Below are 22,826 nucleotides of genomic sequence, written 5' to 3' on the forward strand. Positions count from 1 at the left end.
GGGACCCAGGCTCATGGCGTTCAGGGCCGGCGGGGGTCGGCGGCGGCAGCGGTTCTCGGCCTTCATGGCGACATTTTTCCCTGTTTCCTTCCTCGGCTTCTCAAACTGGAAAGAGAAGCAGCGGGTGGGGCTGTCGAGCCCTGCGGCAGCGGCGGCGGTGACAGAGGAGGAGGAGGAGGCCGGGGCTCGGAGGTCCGGGCCGGGCCTGGCGGGGCGGAGGCTACGGGGGAAGGGGAGTCGAGGGAAGGTGCGCGAGCCCCGCCGGCCGGCCGGACACGCTCTCCCGCCGCGGGGCAGGGGAGAGGGCTGGCTGTCTGGGTGTCGGGGACCGGTGTCTCCGACACAGCGACCGACACTCGCCTCTTGGCCGAGGCCGACGTGCTCCGGGAATGGCGACGAGTCGCCAAACAGCATCTCGAAGAACCCGGATGGACTATATATATAGTGGCGATGTGAGAGTGCGGCCCTGTGGGAAATGTAGTTTTCTACATACATCCGGGCCCCGTGATTTGCACCTCGCTTCCCCCCGAAAAGATGATGGGACTTGTAGTTCACGTTTTAGTTTCAGCACGCTCGCTAAAAATGTGTATGATAATAATATGCACTACTACTAACAACGAATCCAAACATTAGAATACCTGTGAAATCCTTTTATTTACTCATTGTTTAACTTATAGTTCTTATTCTAGCATTCATATCAATTTATTCATGGCCTTTATTTTATCTAATAATAACAATAATGAAAATAACCTTACATTTAATATCACTTTACAACACTTCCTCATACACAACTTCACTTCATTATTAACAAACCAGTTATTAATATAAGTCATTGTTAATATTACATTTCATTGTTAATAACATTATGAGTGCTTATCATTTTTTTTAAAAAATTCTTAATTTTTTTTTTTTTGAGAGAGAGAGACACACACACACACACACACACACACACACACACAGAGTATGAGCGGGGGAGGGTCAGAAAGAGAGGGAGACACAGAATCCGAAGCAGGCTCCAGGCTCTGAGCGTCAGCACAGAGCTTGATGCGGGGCTCGAACTCATGACCTGAGCCGAAGTCGGCCACTTAACTGACTGAGCCACCCAGGCGCTCCTTGAGTGCTTATCATTAACAGGCATTGCACTGTGTGTTATATGGATCATCACACTTAATCCTCACATTAACACAAATGTAAAGACCAGGAAACTGGCTCAAAAAGCTTCCATCAATTACCCATGGTCACATAGCTAATAAATGATGTTCTCAACTACCTATGAGATAAGTAGTTCTCTATTTTACAGATATGGACACTGCAACTTAGGAAATCTTGTCACATCCATCTGTACTTTGGAAAATTTTAAATGATTCTTACAACCATAGCAGTTTGAGATTCAAAGGGTCACATACAAACATTGTTAAAGAAATGAACAAATAATTTTTCAGACTAACCTCAGCTAGTTAGAAACCTATTATATGCCAGACACTGTGCTAAGCAAAAGGAATGCCAAAATATATTCATATTGAGGTCTTTAATATACTCAAAGTTTCCTACGTGAATTAAGCAAAAAGGAAACTACAGTGCTTAGGCCAGTGCTCACCAAGGACAAGGCCATGTTCAGTTCACGCTCCAGTATCATGAAGCCAAATGGCTATGGATGAGTCCAGCACCTTGTAGACTCTCTTTGAGCTGCAGATGAACACAAAACTCAAGGCCCAGCTAAGGGAGCCAAATATAACAAGAGCCAAGGAAACTTAAGTTAGTCATAGCCAGAAAGCCATTATAATCTTTGTGTACATTCCTCAACTTAAATCTTTCTAGAAAATCCAAGTCCAGCTAATAAGTAAACTAGAGAAAAACTTCAGTGGGAAGTGCGATGTGTTTATTGCCCAGAGTTGCAAGACCCAACTCAAAAAAGCTGTACACAAAATAAGCAAGCATTCCACACTCCGACAGCTGTGCACGATGCAATCCTGGAGAGCTTAGTCTTCCCAAGTAAAATTGTGGGCAAGAGAATCCATGTGAAACTGGATGGCAGCCAGCTCATAAAGGTTCATTTGGATAAAGCATAGAAGAACGATGTGGAACACAAGGGTGAAATTTTTCCTGTCTATAACAAGCTCACTGGTAAGGATGCTAATTTTGAATTCCCAGTTTAAGTTGTCAACAAAACTTACTGAATAACATATCATTCACAGAAAACAAGCAAGCAAGCAAGCAAGCAAGAAAACTACAATGGAAAATGGTAGTGAGAGCTACAATAGGGGCACCTGGGGGGCTCAGTCAGTTTAGTGTCTGACTTCAGCTTAGGGGTCATGAGCTCATGGTTTGTGAATTGGAGCCCTGCATCAGGCTGACAGTGCAGAGCCTGCCAGGGATTCTCACTCACCCACTCTCTGCCCTTGCCCAAATTGCACATGCATGCATGCGCATGCTCTCTTTTCTAAGTAAACTGAAAAAAAAAAAACCTCTAATTCCTTTAAAAAAGAGAGAGAGAGAGAGCTAAAGTTAATACAAAATGCTCACGGTAGAAAAGACTCCTAGGAGAGAAGTACAAAGAGGTGGGGAGGGTAGAGGCAGGCTTCCCAGAGAGGTGTCATTTGAGCTGAGTATGGAAGGATGAGTGGAATTTCAGCAGTCACATCTGAACAAATAGACAAAATTCTGGAATTCCTCTAATTGGATCCTTTTTGGCTCCTTATTTGTCATCGCATGTGATACAAAGCATTAGTAAACACTGTATACATAATTCAATCAATTTTCTTGAAATTAAGTTTTAACTGCAATTAAGAGATTAGGTACTAATCTCTTGTTTTTAAATTTCCTTAAAATGCTTGTCTTGCTTCACCTTTTGCAGTTTTTTCCCCCACAAATCTTACTGAAATGAGAGAACAGATACATAATGTTGGTGTGAAAACTTACTCTGATGTCTAGAAGGAACAGCCCCAAATCCTGAGGTCCATCCTTATATATGACTAGATATGGAAAATATACTAAGTTTCCCTGATAAATTTTTATTTCCTTTAACAACGATGTGAGAACTCTGATTATATGGATGAATCATCCCTTCTATCACTCTTAAAAATAAAAGAGAGGGAAAGAGGAAAAACCCGTGCAGTTCTTCCAAAAGAAAGCAGTGGGTGTCCATCTGTCAGGCTACACATTAAACCAAGAAGAGATTTTTCATTTTCAAAATAGTTTCTCAGGGTCCTTGGCGCTTTCTCCTTGTGAAATATTTACAGGAAACATACATTTAAAAAGAGAATCAAAGTAGAAACATAGAAACCCAAGTAAAACTCACCACCTCCATCCTCTTTTGCGCAAGATGGTCTACATTACCCTTTCTATAAAAAAAGAACAGGAAAATCTGGGGTTGAAGTAAACATCCATGCTCTGCCAGTTGGCGCCAGAAGTGTAGCTTTGAGACTGTAGAAAAGGGAGGGTGAGTGGTGATTGTGTCTGACTCGCTAGCCTCGAGAGCTTTCTTTCCCATTTATGAACTTCTTAAGTTTGGGAAAGACCAAAGAACAGCCTTTCCTCTGTTTATTTTTCAGAGTTGTCTAGCATGTATTTCTCAAGAATGGTCTACGAATTCCTTGCATCAGAATCATTAGAGAAGTTTGTTCAGTAAAGATTCCCCATACCCATCCCAGATTTACAGATTCAAAATCTCTGGTATTGGGGGCCCAGGAATCTGCATTTTAAATATCAAACCAGGTGATTCTTAGGCACATCAAAGTTTGAGAGAATTGACCTTGTAATCTGCCTTGCAACCACACCGTATCTCATTTTCCTCCTTCTGCATCAGAAAACAAGAGTTACTAGCTATCTTGTGAGCTAGAATTTGCACTGCTGGTGGACAAGACTCAGAGACATGGCCGCTGAGACGTGACTGGGGGCTCTTCCTAAGGTCCCTTCACTTCTGGTGAATTCTATATTCAATGTGAGAAGACAGAGAAGGGATTTCGGGTACCCAAAGACTAAGCAGCCTCTGATCCCAGTGGTCACGCAGAGCTCTCTAGTAAAGGGTTTTAGAACGCGTTCGATTACTACTGTCTCCTACCGGCCGCCGTCGGCCCTCTAGTGACGCAATACGACGTACAGTCTGGCCGCTGTCACCCTACTGCCAAGATGGCGGCCCACAGGAGCTGTGCTCTATGGAGCTACTGCGGTCGTAGGTGGTCGCGGGTGATGCGGTGCTGCGAGCTCCCCGGGCTTCGTAGCTCCTGGGCTGGGGGCCAGCTGGGTACGCGGCAATTATCCCAAAAGAAGGAGGCAACGGAAACACACTTCGGGTTTGAGACTGTGTCGGAGGAAGAGAAGGGGGGCAAAGGTGAAAGGGGCGAGAGGGCGGATGGAGGGATCTGACTATCTGCGATCTAGTTTCTTCTGCTCAGCTAGGAGTTGATTATACGTCCTGTTGACTTGGATGCGTCCTGTTGACTTGGATGCCGTAGCCTGTGCAGTCCTGACCTACAAAGAGTCACCTCAGCCTGACCCCTCAGAGCTTAGACGTCTCTTATTGAACACAGTAATTATCACTAAATCCCAGCAACCGGATGTTTATGATGTGCCAGGCACCATGCAGATATTATTTCCACTTCTCATTTCAACCTCCCGACGATGGGTATTGTTATCCCCAAGTTACGCATGAGGAAATTGAGACTGAAAGATTAAACAAGAGCTTGCCCCGTTTAACGTTGTCAGTGGTGGAACCAGTATTCCAACTCAGTTTGGTGTGACCGCACAGCTCATGTTTTTCACCTCTTGCTAAAGGGTTGGACCATTTTTTCTAGAAAGGAAGAAGGAAACTAACTTCTCTGGGCCTCAGCTTCCAAGTTTTACAAGTAGGAATAATAGTAACCTTTCTCTTACAGTTATTAGAATTAGATTTACCTCATACGTTAAAGTATTTTGAACAACGCCTGGCACTTCATAACTGCTCAATAAAGCTTTGGTATTGTTGAGCAGTTTCTGTCCATTGTGCTATAGGCATGGGAAAGGAAAGGAACTGTTTTAAAACTCCAGCTGTATCACTTACAATGGAGAAGGTATTATGCCCATTTTACAGATGGGTTTGGCGAGGCTCTGGGAGTTTCCTTCTCTTGGGCCTTTGGTCACCAAAGAAATAAAGAGAAAGAATTAACAATGGAATGTCCCATCCTTTAAAAAAAATTTTTAACGCTTTATTTATTTTAGAGAGATGGAGAGAGGCAGAGTGTGAGAGGGGGAGGGAGAGAGGGAGACACAGAATCCAAGCAGGCTCCAGGCTCTGAGCTGTCAGCACAGAGGCCTACATGAGGTTCGAGCCCACAGACTGTGAGATCATGACCTGAGCTGAAGTCGGACACTTTACTGACTGAGCCACCCAGGCGCCACCTGTCCCATCCTTTTAAAGACTAGTTGTCTTACCTCTCACCTCTGCCTTACTAAATACATAGCTCTACTGTAACTCCTTGAATATTATTTTAAATTAACATTTATTTCACAGAACTGTGAATCCCCAGAAAGCTAGGAGAATGGCTTATTCATGTCTATATCCTTAGTGCTTGATGCACATTAAAATACACAAGCTTGATCACTGCTTGTGAAATAAGAGGGGCCAAGTAAAACAACAGTAAACTTTTATTAAGGACTTGAAACATTTTTACATACTTTACATTAATTCTTATAAATACAACCTTATGCGGTAGGGGTTATTAGCCTGATATTATAGATGAAGAAACTGTTGAAACAGATACTAAGTCACTTGCCCAAGATTCTGCTAATAAGTGGCAAAATTGGGGATTTGAACTCAAGTGGGTTGAATTCAGGTGGGTTGCTTCCGAAATGACAATAATGCCTAACCTCTGTGTTGTACTTTACAACATATAAAAACATCTCACACAATGACAAGCAAGGAAGAAGTTACCCATTGAGCTAAATATAGATCTCCCACATTGAGAACCAACATTGAAGTACTGGCAGTCTTCCTTTGGGACAGTATTGCAGGACCATGTATGCACACTGAAACCTTGCACAATGATCTTAATTATCAATGAGAAAAATGGCAACTGTTCCATGACCTCTAAAAATTATTGAACATCAAGGGCACCTGGCTGGCTAATTGGTGGAGCATGTGACTTTTGATCTCAGGGTCATGAATCCAAGCCCCACATTGGGCATAGAGCTTACTTTAAAAAAAAATATTATTGAATATCAAAAACTCTCTCACTGTTAGTTATAAGTGTATAGGGCCAATGAAACAAATCATAAAGTCAATATTTATTTAGCACACTATAATTTAAAATTAGGTTAGGGGCGCCTGGGTGGCTTAGTCGGTTAAGCGTCCGANATGTATTTTTTTAAGTAGGCTCCACTCCCAACCTGGGGCTTGAACTTACAACCCTGAGATCAGTTTTTGAACTCAAGCTCTCCTGCGGAGCCAGCCAAGTGCCCCCAGATTAGGTTTAATTTTAATTTATTTAATGTAAAGGCACCTCGATGGCTCAGTTGGTTGAGTGTCCGACTTTGGCTCCGGTCATGATCTCACAGTTCATGAGTTTGAGCCCCGCGTTAGGCTCTGTCCCTGAAGCCTGCTTCAGATTCTGTGTCTCCCTCTCTCTCTGCCCTTCCCCCACTCTCTCTCTCTCTCTCAAAAATAAGTAAACATTACAAAAAATTATAAAGATGTAATACACTAAAAAATTATTTAATGTAGTCAGAAGTTTCAAATTTTAAGTTTGTTTTTCTTACTGAGTTCAAATTCTAATAAAAAAATTAGAAATATTAAATTGTTTTATTCCTTCGTAAGAAAAAAATGTCTGAAGAGTAGTTTGGACAGTGTTTGCTACCTTCTGGTCATAGAATTTACCATAGGGAGCAAGCCTCTGCTCTATGCCTTGGAAAATTGCCATGCTCCTTTCTAAGTTTCAATCAGCTTGTAACATTTTTTCTTTTTACTTTTCATTTTCTTCACGTTTCATGAAATATCCCCAGGAATTCCTTTAGTGTGAGATTTTTTCACTGGCATCATTTCCTCTGGGATATCTTCATCCTTTTTGTCACAACCACATCCTCATTTACATCCATAAGTTCACCCTTCACAAAGTTTTTCCAGCTGCATAGCTGGAATCTCTGGAGTATCAGTGTAGCCAGCTGTTTCTCCTCCAATCCCATGGACATTTCACTTCCTGTATGACCACTTTTCATTTCTTTGCGGTGCTTTCATTTTCAGTGGCCAGTCTCCTCTTTGAATTATCTAGTTTTGTAAAATGCCGCAGGCAGTTTACTGAGAGATAAGGAGGTAACACAACTATATGCTTTGCTATCTGTGTGTGAACTGAATGACTGATGTGCAGTGACCTAGCAACCGCTTTGGTTACTGATCATGTCTGTTGTTTACAGACTGATTTAGGAACTGAAGAACTACCAGTGGAATTTGTACTTTATGCGATTACTTTGATATACCATTGGGACTGAATGATGTTGCTGGGGGGCTGATGTTATTTAACTAAGCCACCATAACTGAAGTTCACGTATATCAGAACCATGCAAACCAAAAATTGCTTATACTCAGTGGGTTGAGCCTTAGTGTCCCTCAGGACCCCCAAAAGATGTTGAAAAGAAAAAAGCAAGCTTGGAGATCCTGGGGTTGAGAGAGGCATTCAAGATTGAGTTAAAGGAGGGGCTCTACAGTCTGTTGATTCAGTAGAAGAGTGATGGTTTGGATCACTGCAAATGTTTGGAAATGCAGCACATTTCATATGAAATTCAAAACATCTTTCCATTACCTATTTCAGCCTTATGGCAGGGTGATACGGAGCTGACACTGAGTTTTTCATCTTATGGGCAGAGAAACAGGTGTAAAGCAGTTAAGTGTAGCCTGTGCTTTAAAGTGTCTTGGGCAGTAAATTCCTTTTCCAGTTAGCTCAGCTCCCACATTCACCCTTGATCCTATTAGATTTATGAGGAGATTTATGAGGGCCCTCTGCAATGTAGCTTGGCCCTAAGTTGTACCTGAGGTTTTTCTCTGTGACCCCAGCAGAGATGAGGTGAGGCCTTCCCATCTATTAGCCATGTCTTTCTAATAGTTTTGTTGTTTTCTATTATAATAACCATTAGAAAAATCCCATACCCCTCATCCTCCAAGAAGTGGAAATCTATTTAGTACCAAGTAGGTTTGTGGCATTACTATGGGGTCTTGGTCCTAGATAAAGGTAACTAAGACAGCAGAAAAGAGGTTGGTTTCTTACATAGAGTAATTTAAGTCTTTTTAAAAAGAGGCTAAGGGGTAGATTGAGGGGGGGCACCTGGGTGGCTCAGTTCATTCAGTGTCCGATTTTGGCTCAGCTTATGATCTCACAGTTTGTGAGTTTGAGCCCATACTAGGCTCACTGCTGTCAGCGCAGAGCCCACTTTGTATCTTCTGTCTCCCTCTCTCTGCCCCCACTTGCACGGTCTCAAAAATAAATAAAGATTTAAAAAGGGGGAGTAGATTTGGGCATCAAGCATTATAGCTTAACTTCACCTGACAAAGACACGCAACTTCAGGGGAGAAAAGCTTCATCCTCTTTCATTTAGAACTTCCCCAAGTTAATCTTGTTAATAGCACAATTAATTGTGTTGTATTTCTCCTGTGTCAGTCTATCATGTGTTTGAAAGTGTGGCCAAGAAGTATGATGTGATGAATGACATGATGAGTCTTGGTATCCACCGTATCTGGAAGGATTTGCTGCTCTGGAAGATGCGCCCATTTCCTGGAACCCAGCTGCTCGATGTTGCTGGAGGTACAGGTAATGTCCAGTCAAGAATCCTTGAGTATCAGTGAGTGTTATTTTATAGAAGTTAGTGTTTCTTGTTGGACTGAGCTAGCTTACCTACCATTAGGCTGAATATGGTAGTTGAAAATCAGTATACTACTTTTTAAAAATATTTTTGTTTATTTATTTTGAGAGGGGGGAGGGGCAGAGAGAGAGGAGAGAGAATCCTAGGCAGGCTCCACGCTGTCAGCACAGAGCCTGATGTGGGGCTTGAACTCACGAAACTGTGAGATCATGACCTGAGCCTAGATCAAGAGTTGGACACTTAACTGACTGAGCCACCCAGGTGCCCTAAAAATCAATATACTTCTAAGAAAGGTTTCACTAAATGTCACTCAAAAGCACAAAATATCAGCTTTATGCCTATCATTTTTCTAAAATGCACAGGGTTACAAAGTAAATAGATTACTTTTTACTCCAATGACATCTCACCCTCTACTTGACCATTTTCTTTTTTTTCTTTTATTTATTTTTATTTTTATTTTTTATTTTTTTAATGTTTTTATTTATTTCTAGGAGAAAGAGAGAGACAGCGTGAGCAGGGGAGGGTCAGAGAGAGAGGGAGTCACAGACTGAAACAGGCGCCAGGCTCTGAGCTGGCAGTCAGCACAGAGCCCGACGCGGGGCTCGAGCCCACGAACCGCAAGATCATGACCTAAGCGAAAGTCGGATGCTTAACTGACTAAGCCACCCAGGTGCCCTTTTTTTTTTCCTTTAAAAAATTTTTTTATTGACAATAAACTATTTGTAAAAAAAATAAATAAATAAAATAATAAAAGAGAGTCTGGTGGAAAAAAAAAATTTTTTTTTTTAATTTATTTTTGAGAAAGAGAGAAGAGCACCAGAAGGGGAAGTAGCAGAGGCAGAGACAGAGGAATACACAGAATGTGAAGCAGGCTCCAGGCTCTGAGCTGTCAGCACAGAGCCCAATGTGGGCTCGAACTCATGAGCTGTGAGATCATGACCTGAGCCGAATTTGGACACTTAACTGGCTGAGCCACCCAGGCGCCCCTAAAAAAGACATTTTAAAAATACATAGCTACAAATATGCTCATTGCATCATTTTTAGTAGTAGTGAAAAATTGGAAGTAACCTATTTCTGCCTCAGTAAAGAAATTGTTTTAAATTAAAACACATCCCTTCTATGAAATATTGTGTAGCTATTTAAATGAATGCTATAAATACTGGTGAAAAGTTCTCAAGGACATATTCAATAGGAAGAGAAAGAAAACAAGTTGTATAACTATGTGTAGAATATGATCCCTGTGTTAAGTTTTAAGTTGTTTCATAGAACTACATATAAGGTACTTAACTATGTAGAAAAGTAACCAGAGAATACCTAATTTATTGGAAAGACTGGAAAAACTTAAGATACATTTCTTGGGGCGCCTGGGTGGCTCAGTCTAAAGGTAAAGCATCTGACTTCAGCTCAGGTCATGATCTCATAGCTTGTGGGTTCGAGCCCCGTGTCTGGGCTGACAGCTCAGAGCCTGGAGCCTGTTTCATATTCTGTGTCTCCCTCACTCTCTCTGCCCCTCCCCAGCTTGCGCTCTGTCTTTCTCTTTCTTAAAAATAAACAAAAAGAAGTTTTTGAAAAAGATACATTTCTTGCAGATAGCGTAAGGAAAATAAAAACAACATTATAACAAAGGAAATGTGATCCTAGAAAGCACCCTTTTACCCAAACAGTATTTACCTGGTCGTGATAACATAAACACTTGATTTTCAGCGTTTAGACTCTCACTAACAAAGCAGAGGAGACAGTAATTATAGCGGTAGAGCAAACAATACATGTTATCAGTCATGACAGCATTAAAGTTCATACAACAGAAGGTTGAAGGGATTCAAGAGGCACCATCTGTAGTTGATGAGACAGAAGTAAAATATTAATTAGTCTGTTACTCTAGTTTACAAAGGAATCTATGAGGAACTATGAAATGTGATACGAATATACTGGGAAGATGGAGGCAACCAGAGATGAGGGGTGAGATATCACTATAAATGTGGTAAGTAAAGAGCTGGAACCGACAGAAGGAACAGCTGGAAGAGTTGAGAAGGAACTGGTATCCGGGGAGTTGAACAGGGTGTGGGAAGTGGTAGGGCAGAGACCCATTGCTGGGAACTATACCCTTATGTTGCTTTCCTAACAATTATTAGTCAGAGACTGGAAGGGCTCCCACTAAGCACTTAACACTAGTTACATCTGGAGAGGGTATGTAGAAAGAATGGAACTTATATGTTTTATGTTAAATATTTAGATGAGTCATTTATAGTGAGAATGTGTCCATGCATGACACATTTTTTTTTAAGTTTTTGTTTTTGTTTTAAGTAGGCTCCATGCCCAGTGTGGAACCCTGTGTGGGGCTTGAACTCATGATGCTGAGATCAAGACCTGAGCTAAAATCAAGAGTTAGATGCTCAACCAACTGAGCCATCCAGGCACCCTAAAATGTTTTCAAGAATATTAGAAATTAGGGGTGCCTGGGTGGCTCAGTCAGTTAAGCGTCTGACTTGGGCTCAGGTCATCATCTCACGGTTTGTGGGTTTGAGCCCCACATCAGGCTCTGTGCTGACAGCTAGCTCAGAGCCTGGAGCCTGCTTCAGAGTCTGTATCTCCCTCTCTCTCTGACCCTCCCTTGCTCACGCTGTGTGTGTGTCTCTCAGAAATAAATAAAAACATTTAAAAAAAAAAAGAATATTAAAAATTAACAGGGAACCAAAAAAAAAAAATTAACAGGGAACCTGGCTGGTTCAGTTGACAGAACATTGCAACTCTTTTTTTTTCCTTAAATTTTTATTTTAGAGAGAAAGAGAGTGAGAGAGCACAAGCAGGGGAGGGAGAGAGAGAGAGAGACCTAAGGGAGAGAGAGAGAGTGCTCCACACTCAGCACAGAACCCTACTCAGGGCTTGATCCCACAACCCTGGGATCATGACCTGAGCTGAAATCAATAGTCAGATGTTCAAGCAATTGAGCCACCCAGGCGCCCCAGATATCTGACTCTTGATTTCAGCCCAGGTCATGATCTCATGGTTTGTGAGATGGACACATTGAGCTCTTCACTGACAGCATGGAACCTGCTTGGGATTCTCTCTCTGCCTCTCTCTTGGCCCCTCCCCAACTCGTGTGCACACACGCTCTCTCACTCAAAACAAATTAATTAAAAAATAAATAAAATCTTGAAAAATACATTAGAAGGGACACCTGGGTGTCTCATTTGGTTAAGCATCCAACTAACTCTTGGTTCCAGTTCAGGTCAAGGTCTTGCAGTTCATGGGTTCGAGCCCCGTATTGGGCTCTGCACTGGCAGCACAGAGCTTGCTTGGGATCCTCTCTCTCTCTCCCTCTCCCGTTTGCACTTGCTCTTTCTCTCTCTCAAAATTAAATAAACAAGCTTTAAATATATATATTTTTTAAGTTTTTAAAAATTGATGTTTTTTTTTTTTAGTTAACTATATAAATGAAGAAAAACTTCAATTTTTTTTTTTTAATGTTTTATTTATTTCTAGGAGAGAGAGAGACAGCATGAGCAGGGGAGGGTCAGAGAGAGAGGGAGTGACAGACTCTGAAACAGGCTCCAGGCTCTGAGCTGGCAGTCAGCACAGAGCCCGACGTGGGGCTCGAACCCACGAACTGCGAGATCATGACCTGAGCGAAAGTCGGACGCTTAACCGACTAAGCCACCCGGGCGCCCCGAAAAAACGTCAATTTTTGTACACTCCTCAAGTCCTGTACCTTTGTTTCTCTGTTTGAGTTTTGGAAATGCTGGGGTTTTGTTTGTATTTGTGTTTGCATCTTTCCTCCTGTTGACTTCCCACAGGTGACATTGCATTCCGGTTCCTTAATTATGTTCAGGCACAGCATAAGGGAAAGCAGAAGAGGCAGTTACGGGCCCAGCAAAATGTATCCTGGGAAGAAATTGCCAAAAAGTACCAAAATGAAGAGGATCCCTTGGGCGGTTCCCGGGTCGTGATCTGTGACATCAACAAGGAGATGCTAAAGATTGGAAAGCAGAAAGCCCATGCTCAAGGATACAATGCTGGTAAGCCCTACAGAAAGTAGACAGGGCAGAAATATCTGTGTGTTTTTTTCTTTTCTTTTCTTTTCTTTTTTTTAACATTTATTTATTTTTGAGAGACAGAGCAGAGCAGAGGAGGGGCAGAGGGAGAGGGAGACACAGAAACTAAAGTAGGCTCCAGGCTCTGAGCTGTCAGCACAGCCCAACACCTGGCTGGAATCCACAAACCAAGAGATCATGACCTGAGCCAGAGTTAGACACTTAACCGACTGAATCACCCAGGCGCCCCATGTTTGTATGTTTATGAAATGAGTTATATAAAATGTTGACGTGCTTTATTTTTCAGCTTTCAAAAATGTATAGATAGGCAGGAGCCAACGAGGATTTGCATGAAATCATCGTTTGTATGATTTGTGTACATTATCTCTGCAACCCAGGGAGTTAGATTATCAGCCCTGTGTGACTGAGCGGATGACCAAAGCCCAAAGAGCTGAAGTGTCTTACTCAAGGAACACAACTTTTAAATAGGCAGATCCCAATTTGGAGCTGAATCTCTGATCTTAGCTCTTAGGCCCTCAGACAGAAGTTTTGGTTTCAATTCCCAGCAACTCCCTGCTGCCCCCAGTGCCCTGTTGTTGAGCCCGCCCGTGTCCCAGCAGTACTCAGAGAGATTGACAGATGTGGTAGCTGAGAAGGTGCTCTGTCCCTAAAGCAGAAACATGCCCTTCAGACACAAAGAGTGGGAGCAGCTGACAGCCTCCAGCTCTTACAACTGTTAGGCGCTGCCTCAGCTTCCAAGTTAGGCTCTCTTCTGGCACGGCTCCAGAGCTCCCTGTTGGCTTGACCGTGGCTTTATCAGCTCTGCACTGAGGTCTGTAGGCTTGACCTGCTCAGTCTGGCTTCCTCTTCCCTAGGTGTTCTCCCCTACACTCCCCCTCCAAAACAAACAAAAAACCTTTTGCACTCCTCCATCGTCTCAGTGTTTCTTTCTTTCTTTCTTTCTTTCTTTCCTTCTTTCTTTCTTTCCTTCTTTCTTTCTTTCCTTCTTTCTTTCTTTCTTTCCTTCTTTCTTTCTTTCCTTTTCTTTTCTTTTCTCTTTTCTTTTCTTTTCTTTTCTTATTTTATCGGCATCTGTTTTTCAGAGGGCCCACCTGACAGAGTTAAGAAACACCCGTAGGGGCGCTTGAGTGGCTCAGTCAGTTAAGCGTCCAACTTCGGCTCAGGTCATCATCTCACGGTTCGTGGGTTCGAGCCCTGCGTAGGGCTCTGTGCTGACTGCCAGCTCAGATCCTGGAGCCTGCTTCTAATTCTGTATCTCCCTCTCTCTCTGACCCTCTCTGCTCATGCTGTCTCTCAGAAATAAATAAAAACATTTAAAAAAAGAAAGAAATACCCATAAATAGTGTTCTCAGTAGCAGATGACAGTGACTGCACGTCTCTGGGAAGCCACTGCAACCTGAAAGTGGACAGTTTGAGCCCCTGGCTTAAAGATGTAGACTTCACATTTGGCTTTCTGTTTGTTTTCATGTTTTTGTTTTGATGTTCTTTCCAAGTAGAAGTAAGGCTCTGGCAGCCGCACGGCACCCCCATTTAGCCCGCTTGTCACAGCTCCTGCACTGCCCTCTACCCCACTGGCCAAGCACTGCAGGCACAGCCACTGTGTGAGGCATTGGGACAGGACAAAGGAAATAAAGTCCCTCAGGTCAACATCTGCGTTCCTGGCCTTCCCCTCCCCCACCAGGAGTGTCTACGGTTATTTTAGTTCAATTCTTCCTTCTCCTCCTCCTCCCACCCCCAGAACGAGCTGCCTAGACGAACCACAGCCCACTTGGCCTGCAAGATGAAGGGCTCTTTTGTTAACCATCCGCGCTGATCAGAAAGCAGACAGTCCCTAGTGTTTTTAGACAAAGGCACAATGTTTCCTTACTCCTACTGAAAAACGTGTTTCCCTTCCCTCTGGTGCTTAGCCATAAAGAATGGAGAACAAAGCTAGAAATGATAGGCAGGCTTCCATTTCTGGAATCATCTCTTCCATAGCATAGCTTGCCCTTCAGCCTCTCCCAACTGCCAAGACAAATCCACCAGCATAGGAATTACCCAGTGCTGCATCGGACAGTTTTCTTTATCTTTCCTCCTGGCTTTGTCAGTCTCCGATAATGATGTGCTTGTAAAAACTATCATGCAAAAAGAGTTGAGACTAAGGAAGATCCTAGATTTTATTTTGTAATAGTAGAAGCTAACGTGAAAGGCATATTTATGTGTAGCACTGTTGTTTTATTCATATTGTACATGGAGTACTTCCTCCCCAAATGGAAACTCTGAGGGCAAGCACTTTAAACAAATTATTTGTTAGGTTATAAACATGATTTATTTGAGAGAACTTTTGGATTTTGGAAAAGTATTAAGAAGAAAGTAAATGTTACCTCTAATTGCAAATCATTCTCATTTCCTTTTTGTGAAATCAAAGCCTTCCTGTATATATAAGTTTGGTATCCTGCCCTAATTCAGCATTGAATCATGAGATTTTCCATGTCATTAAAAATTCCTTAAAATCATTATTTATGATATTCTTCTGTATGGAGGTGAATCATGAAGATTTCACATAACCAATTTACATAAGCAATAACCAGTTAATCTTTCATTTTTTTCCTAGTGTTTTTGCACATAGCACAGCATTGTAACATCCGTATTTGTAAATATCTGCATATATTTGTTAATTTTTTTACCTTCTATATAACCGTGGACAAATGTTTAAACTCTCTACATTTCATGGGGCGCCTGGGTGGCTTAGTCGGTTAAGCGTCCGACTTTCGCTTAGGTCATGATCTCGCGGTTCGTGGGTTCGAGCCCCGCGTCAGGCTCTGTGCTGACTGCCAGCTCAAAGCCTGGAGCCTATTTCAGAGTCTGTATCTTCCTCTCTCTCTGACCCTCCCCTGCTCACGCTGTCTCTCTCTCTCTCTCTCTCTCTCTCTCCTGTAAATAAATAAAACATTAAAAAAAATAAATAAATAAATAAATAAACTCTCTACATTTCAGTTATTTTATCTATAAATTGGAGAGAATAGGGGCGCCTGGATGGCTCAGTCAGTTAAGCGGCCAACTTCAGCTCAGGTCATGATCTTACTGTTGCTGAGTTCAAGCCCCACATTGAGCTCTGTGCTGACAGCTCAGAGCCTGGAGCCTGCTTCGGATTCTGTGTCTCCCTCCCTCTCTCTGCTTCTCCCCCACTCATGTTCTGTCTCTGTGTCACACTCCCTCTCTCAAAAATAAGCAAACATTAAAAATTTTTTTAAATGGAGAGAATAAAAACCACCTTACAGTAGGAGGTAATATTCCATAGCTGTTGATAACACAGGCTCTGGGATAAAACAACCTCAGTTCCAGTCCATCTGTATGACCTTGGGTAGGCTGCTTTAACCTTTCTGATACTCGAATTTGCTCATCTAAAACATGAGGATGATAATAAGAGCTATCCCACGGAATTGGTATGAGAATGTGATACAAGTAATGTATGTAAAGTGATAATATAGACCTTGCCATCAAGGGCTCAGAGCAGCTGCTAAATGAAATGATGGTGGTGATGTCAGTGCCCTCCTCCTAAAAACCAAATAGCTGGGTTAAAGGGTATGCTTACTTTTATTTTATGTATGCTTGTTAAATACTGTTAGTTGCTTTCTAGGAAGGTTATTTTCATTTTCTTTCCTCTATAGAGCTTTCCTTCTATATTGCATTTTATGTCTAATTTGTCACAAGTTGACTAATATCAAAGCCAAATTGGTATCCTTAGAGGACACAGCCGTTCTTTTATGGGGTTTCCTTGGGTGTTTTCTGAATTTATGACCAGACTTGGGGCGAGACACTTTGATTCTCCAACAGAACCAATATAACTAGGCTAAATTCTGTACTTCCAATGCTTCCAATGACCCTCTGATACTCTTAGTAACTCTACCTTACAGATGAGGAAACAGACGAAGTAGTTTATTCAAGATTATATAGCTAATACATGGTGAAGCTGGAATTAGAATCCAGGCAGTCTAACCTCAGGACCTGGGATCTTAACCACGGTACTTCATACAAAACATTTAGTTGGGTAAAAGTTGCTTGATGGGGGGTACAACCAAGTATTCATCATGTTCTACTCTGAGACCTTTGGGGAAAGAACTTCCTGCTGACTTCAAGGAATCAAATCCTCAGGGGGACAGGACACCTTAAAGCCAGTAGCCAGGAAGCCAGTGATGAAGGCAGGTGTGTGATGGTTTCTGATACCACGTATATGGTATTTGCCCAGCACCAAACTGTTCTCCAGTTCTCCCACGCCAACTAGGTGTCCAGTGGTTCAGTTCAATTGTGACACCGACTCCCAGAGGTAGTCTGAGATTCCACAGATTTAGAGGCTCACTACTACATAATCCCCCCAACTTCAGAAGTCAGCCACCAACGGGGTGTCCAGGTTGCCTATTCTTCTGCCTTCTGACTACAAATTGGGGGGTTCCTGTGATGCCCTTTTCAGGTTTGACAATTCACTGGGTGCAGAAGAGAGAGCTACCCAGACTGAGACTAGAAGTGATTGTTCTCTTTCAGGACTTGCTTGGGTATTAGGAGATGCTGAAGAACTGCCCTTTGATGATGACAAGTTTGATGTTTACACTATTGCCTTTGGGATCCGGAATGTCACACACATTGATCAGGTATGAATGGCTGCATCCTCCACCTGAGTGACTCTCACAGTATGAGAGTGACTTTCACGTGGCCCCGTGGAAAATGAGGAAGGAGGGAGATTCTTCACTCGACCCAACTCTTGAGTGGAATGACCATTTCAGGCTTAGGGACTTCAGTCCTTGAAGTTGCCAGTTTTCCTAGTCACAAAATTGAAAAAGACCAAGACCACAGAGCAGATCCCCATAGAAGCCTTTGTTGCTTGGGTTGGTATTCACATCTTTGAGCTGTCAGTTTCGCTCTGGCATTTCATCTGATTCCTCTTATTTGTGAAGTTGTCTGATCCTGTGTGTTTGCAGATCAAGGGCATTTCAAAGGCTGACACAGAAAGAGGCAGTCAAACACTTTTGGCAGAAAGTAGTAAAGAGTAGTGGGTTCCTCTATAGGGAAAAGGGAACATTCAGCTTGTAATCTGATGCAGCTCTGTTTTTTTCTTTTTGTTTTTTAAGATTTTATTTTTAAGTTGGGGCGCCTGGGTGGCTTAGTCGGTTAAGCGTCCGACTTTCGCTTAGGTCATGATCTCGCGGTTTGTGGGTTCGAGCCCCGTGTCGGGCTCTGTGCTGACTGCCAGCTCAGAGCCTGGAGCCTGTTTCAATCTGTGACTCCCTCTCTCTCTGACCCTCCCCTGCTCACTCTGTCTCTCTCTCTCTCTCCTAGAAATAAATAAAAAACATTAAAAAAAAAATTAAAAAAAAAAGATTTTATTTTTAAGTAATTTCTTTTAAGTTTATTTATTTTGAGAGAGGGGAAGAAAAAGCGTTGAGTAGGGGAGGAGCAGAGAGGGTGAGAGGGAGAGAGAGAGAGAATCCCAAGCAGGCTCCGTACTGCTAGCGCAAAGCCCAATGTGGGGCCCAAACCCACAAACCCTGAGATCATGACCTGAGCCAAAGTCAAATGCTTACCTGATTGAGACCCCCAGGTGCCCCTATTTTTAAGTAATTTCTGTACCCAACATGGGGCTCAAACTCAGAACCCCAAGATCAAGAGTCTCATGCTCCACTGACTGAGCCAGCCAGGTGCCTCCTGATGCAGTTCTTTATTTCTACTTCAACATTCTATCCCAAAGCATTTGAAGACGATAGGCAAGGCACCACGTTTTGGTTCTATAATGGGGGCTCCAGTTATCTGGTTCCTCTGCTTTCCGTGGGATTTTTTTTTAATGTTTATTTATTTTTGAGAGAGAGAGAGACAGAGTGCAAGCAGGGAAGGGGCAGAGAGAAAGGGAGACACAGAATCCGAAACAGGTTCCAGGCTCTGAGCTGTCAGCACAGAGCCTGACGTGGGGCTTGAACGCACAAACCATAAGATCATGACCTGAGCCAAAGTTGGACTCTTAACTGACTAAGCCACCCAGGCGCCTTGGTGGGACGTCATTATGGTACACTTCAGCTTGGTTTTTATGACCTGCCTGTGTATGTAGCCAGTTTATTATTTCTTTTAATTAGAAGCATTTTTTGAATAAGTTCAAAGTACAAAAAGTTGTATCAGTGAAAGTATGCCTCCTATCCATGTGTCCTAATCATTCAGTGCATCCTCTCCCTCTAGACAATCACCAATTTCTTGTGTAAATGTTTTTATTGGTTTTTTTCTTAGATATTAGCATATGAAACATTTTGTTCATTGCTTCTTTTCGCTTAAATATAGGTCTTGGAGGGGCGCCTGGGTGGCTCAGTCAGTTGAGTGTCCCACTTCAGCTCAGGGCGTGATCTCGTGGTTCAAGAGTTCAAGCCCTGCATTGGACTGATATCAGCATAAAATCTGCTTTGGATCCTGTTTCACTCTCCTCTCCCTCTCTGTCTCCCCTACTAACACTTTCTCTCTCTCTCTCTCTCTCTCTCTCTCTCAAAAATAAACATTTATTTTATGCATATCCCAATAGATGTGTTTCTATAAAATAGGTTCTTTGAAGTAAAATTGCTAGCTCAAAGAGGAATATCCACTGTGATTTAAATAAGTAATTATAGGGGTGCCTGGCGAGCTCTGTCAGTAGAGCTTGAAACCCTTGATCTCGGGATGTCAGTTTGAACCCCACGTTGGGCAGAGTTTACTTTTTTTTTTTTTTTAATGTTTATTTTTGAGACAGAGAGCGCAGCAGAGGAGGGGCAGGGGTGGGGGTACAGAGGATCCAAAGCAGGCTCTGCGGTGACAGCAGCATGCCCTTTATGGGACTTGAACCCATACACCATGAGATCTTGACCTGAGCTGAAGTAGGACGCTGAACCAACTGAGCTACCCAGGTGCCCCAAGAATTTACTTTTAAAAATAAAGAAAAAGGGGGTGCCTGGGTGGCTCAGTCAGTTCAGCATCTGACTTTGGCTCAAGTTATGATCTCGAGGTCCCTGAGTTTGAGCCCCGCGTCAGGCTCTGTGCTGACAGCTCAGAGCCTGGAGCCTGCTTCAGATTCTGTGTCTCCCTCTCTCTCTGCCCCTCCCCTGCTCATACTTTCTCTCTCAAAAATAAAGAAACATTTAAAAATTAAGAAAAAAATTCTGAAATAAGCTTTTAATAAATAATTGTGAAACCATGTGGTTGTATAAATCCAAATGCTCCAAGTAACCTTCTCTTTGTGCCAAAAAATTTAGAATAGCATAGGCTTATTTCGGCTACTACAGCTCTCCAGCTGAGAAATGCTAACTTTTATAATGCCCACTAAAGTTAAAGCTGTCTTGGCCTCATGGAATTGAGCGAGTTCTGCTGAGGAATATTTTCTCTTGTTCCTTGTCTTGCTCAGGCACTGCAGGAAGCCCATCGAGTCCTGAAGCCAGGAGGACGGTTTCTCTGTCTGGAGTTTAGCCAAGTGAACAATCCCCTCATATCCAGGTTGGCAGTGTAAACAGGGCTGAATTCTCATTGTCTAGCCAAGGCTTTCCCATCCCCAAATGGATAGAAAATAGCTAAGAAGAGAGAAGCATGAGTCTCTAGGGGACCCCGTGCCACCTCAGAGGTCAGCCAGTTCTGAATGACAACACCGAAGCCGGAAGAGTTTCAAAGGCTCAAGTTGGCCCACAGATATATTTTGTTTGGCTCATCCCATTTTAAGAAATTGCCTTAGATGTTCGTGTAAAAAATCAGGAAGTTTTACATGAAAACCTGAATTTCCAGCTTCACTTGAGGAATCAAATATATGGCAACACTGAGTAAGCACCTATTCCCACATGCTAGTAGTCAGAGCTGGGTAGTATTTGCCCCATTTGCCCCGTCTCCACTTTTTTTTTTAAGTTTATTTATTTTAAGAAAGACAGAGAGAGAATGCAAGTGGAGGGAGGGCAGAGAGAGAGGAGGACAGAGGATCCAAAGCGGGCTCCAGACTGACAGCAGAGAGCCTGACATAGGGCTCGAACCCATGAACCTGCGAGATCATGACCTGAGCCGAAATCAGACACTGGACCAACTGAGCCACCCAGGTGCCCCGCGCCTTCTCTTTTATGCTACTTCCTAACTGCACCTAATTGTACCTTGTCACCACATCCTCACTACTCCAGGTCTTGCACCTGGCCCAGAGCACTTATTTCAGGTACTGATCCCTACAAGGCATTTGGATTTATGACAGTAGGCCTAAAACGTCTTGCTTCTTATCAGGGGTCATGTTCTTATCTTAATCTTCTGTCCTTTTGTTTAGGCTTTATGATCTGTATAGCTTCCAGGTCATTCCTGTCCTGGGCGAAGTCATCGCAGGAGACTGGAAGTCCTACCAATACCTCGTAGAGAGTATCCGACAGTTCCCACCTCAGGTACAAAACCATTATTTTACAACAAAGGCCCTAGAGTTTAAATCCAGGTGATCCTTGCTGTAGCTTTCTTTGTGTTTCAGGAGGAGTTCAAAGAGATGATAGAGGGTGCGGGTTTTGAGAAGGTGACTTACGAAAGTCTCACATCAGGTATTGTGGCCATTCATTCTGGCTTCAAACTGTAACTCCTTTACCGTCCTGGAGTGCGAACCAGTCACATCCTGTCAAAAGCCTGGAAGTAAAGGCTACTCTGGCAAGTGAGACCAGCAGCAGACCATCTCCTCCTAAGGAGGTGTGCTTTGGACTCCTGTTCTCATGTGACCAATCTCAAAGTGGAAGAACCAGATTCTTGTCACGTTGAGCTGCTTCAGGTCTTCTCCCAGAGGTATTTGGTCTATATTTTGTGCTGAACTCCTGCTAATTTTTCTTGGCTGTGCAGTGTGTGGTTGAAGTAAAGCCAGCACTACTTCTCATTTTTGAAGTGCATTTGTAGCTTCTCTGCTGGAGCTACCTTCCAGAGGGATAATGAATCATTTGAACCCAATGATGATTTGAACCAGAAAATATCCTGGCTGTACCTGAGTCAGCCTTTCAGCCTAGGACTAAGTCTGGGGCCAAAAACCCAGCCCAAGCCAGAGGCTAACAATCACACCTAGAATTATGAACTGAACCACGGAAGGCGTTTACAATTTGTGTGGTATTTGTTTTTTCTTCTCGGGGAGGGGCTGGTGAGGGAACTACATTTTTGTCATCACTCACTCAGTCCTCTTCCACCAAAACCACCATTGTATCCTCAGTGCCTGTCATGAAGAAAATAACAAATCCTTGTTGAAAGAATAAATGTACCAGCAAACTCCTGCTTTTGTGTTTTTTTATTTATTTCTGAGAGAGAGACAGCGTGAGCAGGGGAGAGTCAGAGAGAGAGGGAGACACAGAATCGGAAACAGGCTCCAGCCTCTGAGCCAGCTGTCAGCACAGAGCCCGACTCGGAGCTCGAACCCACGAACTGTGAGATCATGACCTGAGCTAAAGCCAAACAGTCGATTGAGCCATCCAGGCGCCCCCCTGCTTTTGTGTTTTATATGGAGAGCTTTTTTTCTTTTTGAGAGAAAGAGCGCGCTTGCACACACAAGTAGGAGAGCAGGAGGGGGAGGAGCCGAGGGAGAGAATCCCAAGCAGGCTCCACTCCCGGCATCAAGCCCAACACGGAGCTTCGGCTCACAATCGTGAGATCATGACCTGACCCAAAATTAAGAGTCGGACATTTAACTGACTGAGCCGTCCAGGTGCCCCTCCAGAGCTTCTTTATCAAAATACATTTGAAGGCTTTTACAGCCAAAAAAAATTAGTTTTCAAACTATCTAGCCTACCCCTCCTACCCCCACACCCCCCAGTACTAAGGAGCAGAGCTGGGCACAGCACTGGTCTCCTGGGTACAGTCCATTTGATGTTAAAGTGAGGCCATAAATATTGAGAAGTGAGTGAAGCTTAGGGTTTTTAAGAAGCTTTAGTAAGAAATTGCAGAAAGCAACCTGTGACTTGGCTGGCCATGTGCTTATTGTGGTTA

The 22,826-nt window shown here is 43.1% G+C and overlaps 2 protein-coding genes and 1 pseudogene across 2 annotated transcripts in view; 2 read left to right on the forward strand and 1 right to left on the reverse strand.

Annotated features, from left to right (window-relative positions):
* Positions 1–414, reverse strand: part of LOC144233208 (E3 ubiquitin-protein ligase RNF10) — a 34,251-nt gene extending 33,837 nt beyond the window's left edge. Inside the window, exon 1 of the mRNA XM_077766043.1 lies at positions 6–414. Coding sequence (XP_077622169.1) covers positions 6–414 — 409 coding nt within the window. The remainder of the gene's footprint in view (positions 1–5) is intronic.
* Positions 415–1,610: 1,196 nt separating this feature from the next.
* Positions 1,611–2,156, forward strand: LOC144233209 (small ribosomal subunit protein eS7 pseudogene; annotated as a pseudogene).
* A 1,972-nt stretch (positions 2,157–4,128) lies between these two features.
* On the forward strand, positions 4,129–22,117 carry COQ5 (coenzyme Q5, methyltransferase). The gene is made up of 7 exons (XM_077765926.1): positions 4,129–4,330; positions 8,622–8,771; positions 12,618–12,839; positions 17,397–17,503; positions 20,263–20,351; positions 21,151–21,262; positions 21,343–22,117. Exons 1-7 carry the CDS (start codon positions 4,129–4,131, stop codon positions 21,442–21,444), a joined length of 984 nt encoding a protein of 327 aa, XP_077622052.1. The 3' UTR covers positions 21,445–22,117.
* Positions 22,118–22,826: the final 709 nt, after the last annotated feature.

This window comes from Crocuta crocuta, unplaced genomic scaffold, assembly GCF_008692635.1.
Source record: "Crocuta crocuta isolate KB4526 unplaced genomic scaffold, BGI_CrCroc_1.0 scaffold339, whole genome shotgun sequence".
NCBI classification, from domain to species: Eukaryota; Metazoa; Chordata; class Mammalia; order Carnivora; family Hyaenidae; genus Crocuta; species Crocuta crocuta.

Excerpts from the sequence above, each read along its gene's own strand:
- COQ5 (XM_077765926.1), top strand. The coding sequence starts at position 4,129 with ATGGCGGCCCACAGGAGCTGTGCTCTATGGAGCTACTGCGGTCGTAGG. Across the intron at positions 8,772-12,617 it reads CGATGTTGCTGGAGGTACAG|GTGACATTGCATTCCGGTTC; the intron begins GTAATGTCCAGT and ends GACTTCCCACAG. Across the intron at positions 12,840-17,396 it reads TGCTCAAGGATACAATGCTG|GACTTGCTTGGGTATTAGGA; the intron begins GTAAGCCCTACA and ends GTTCTCTTTCAG.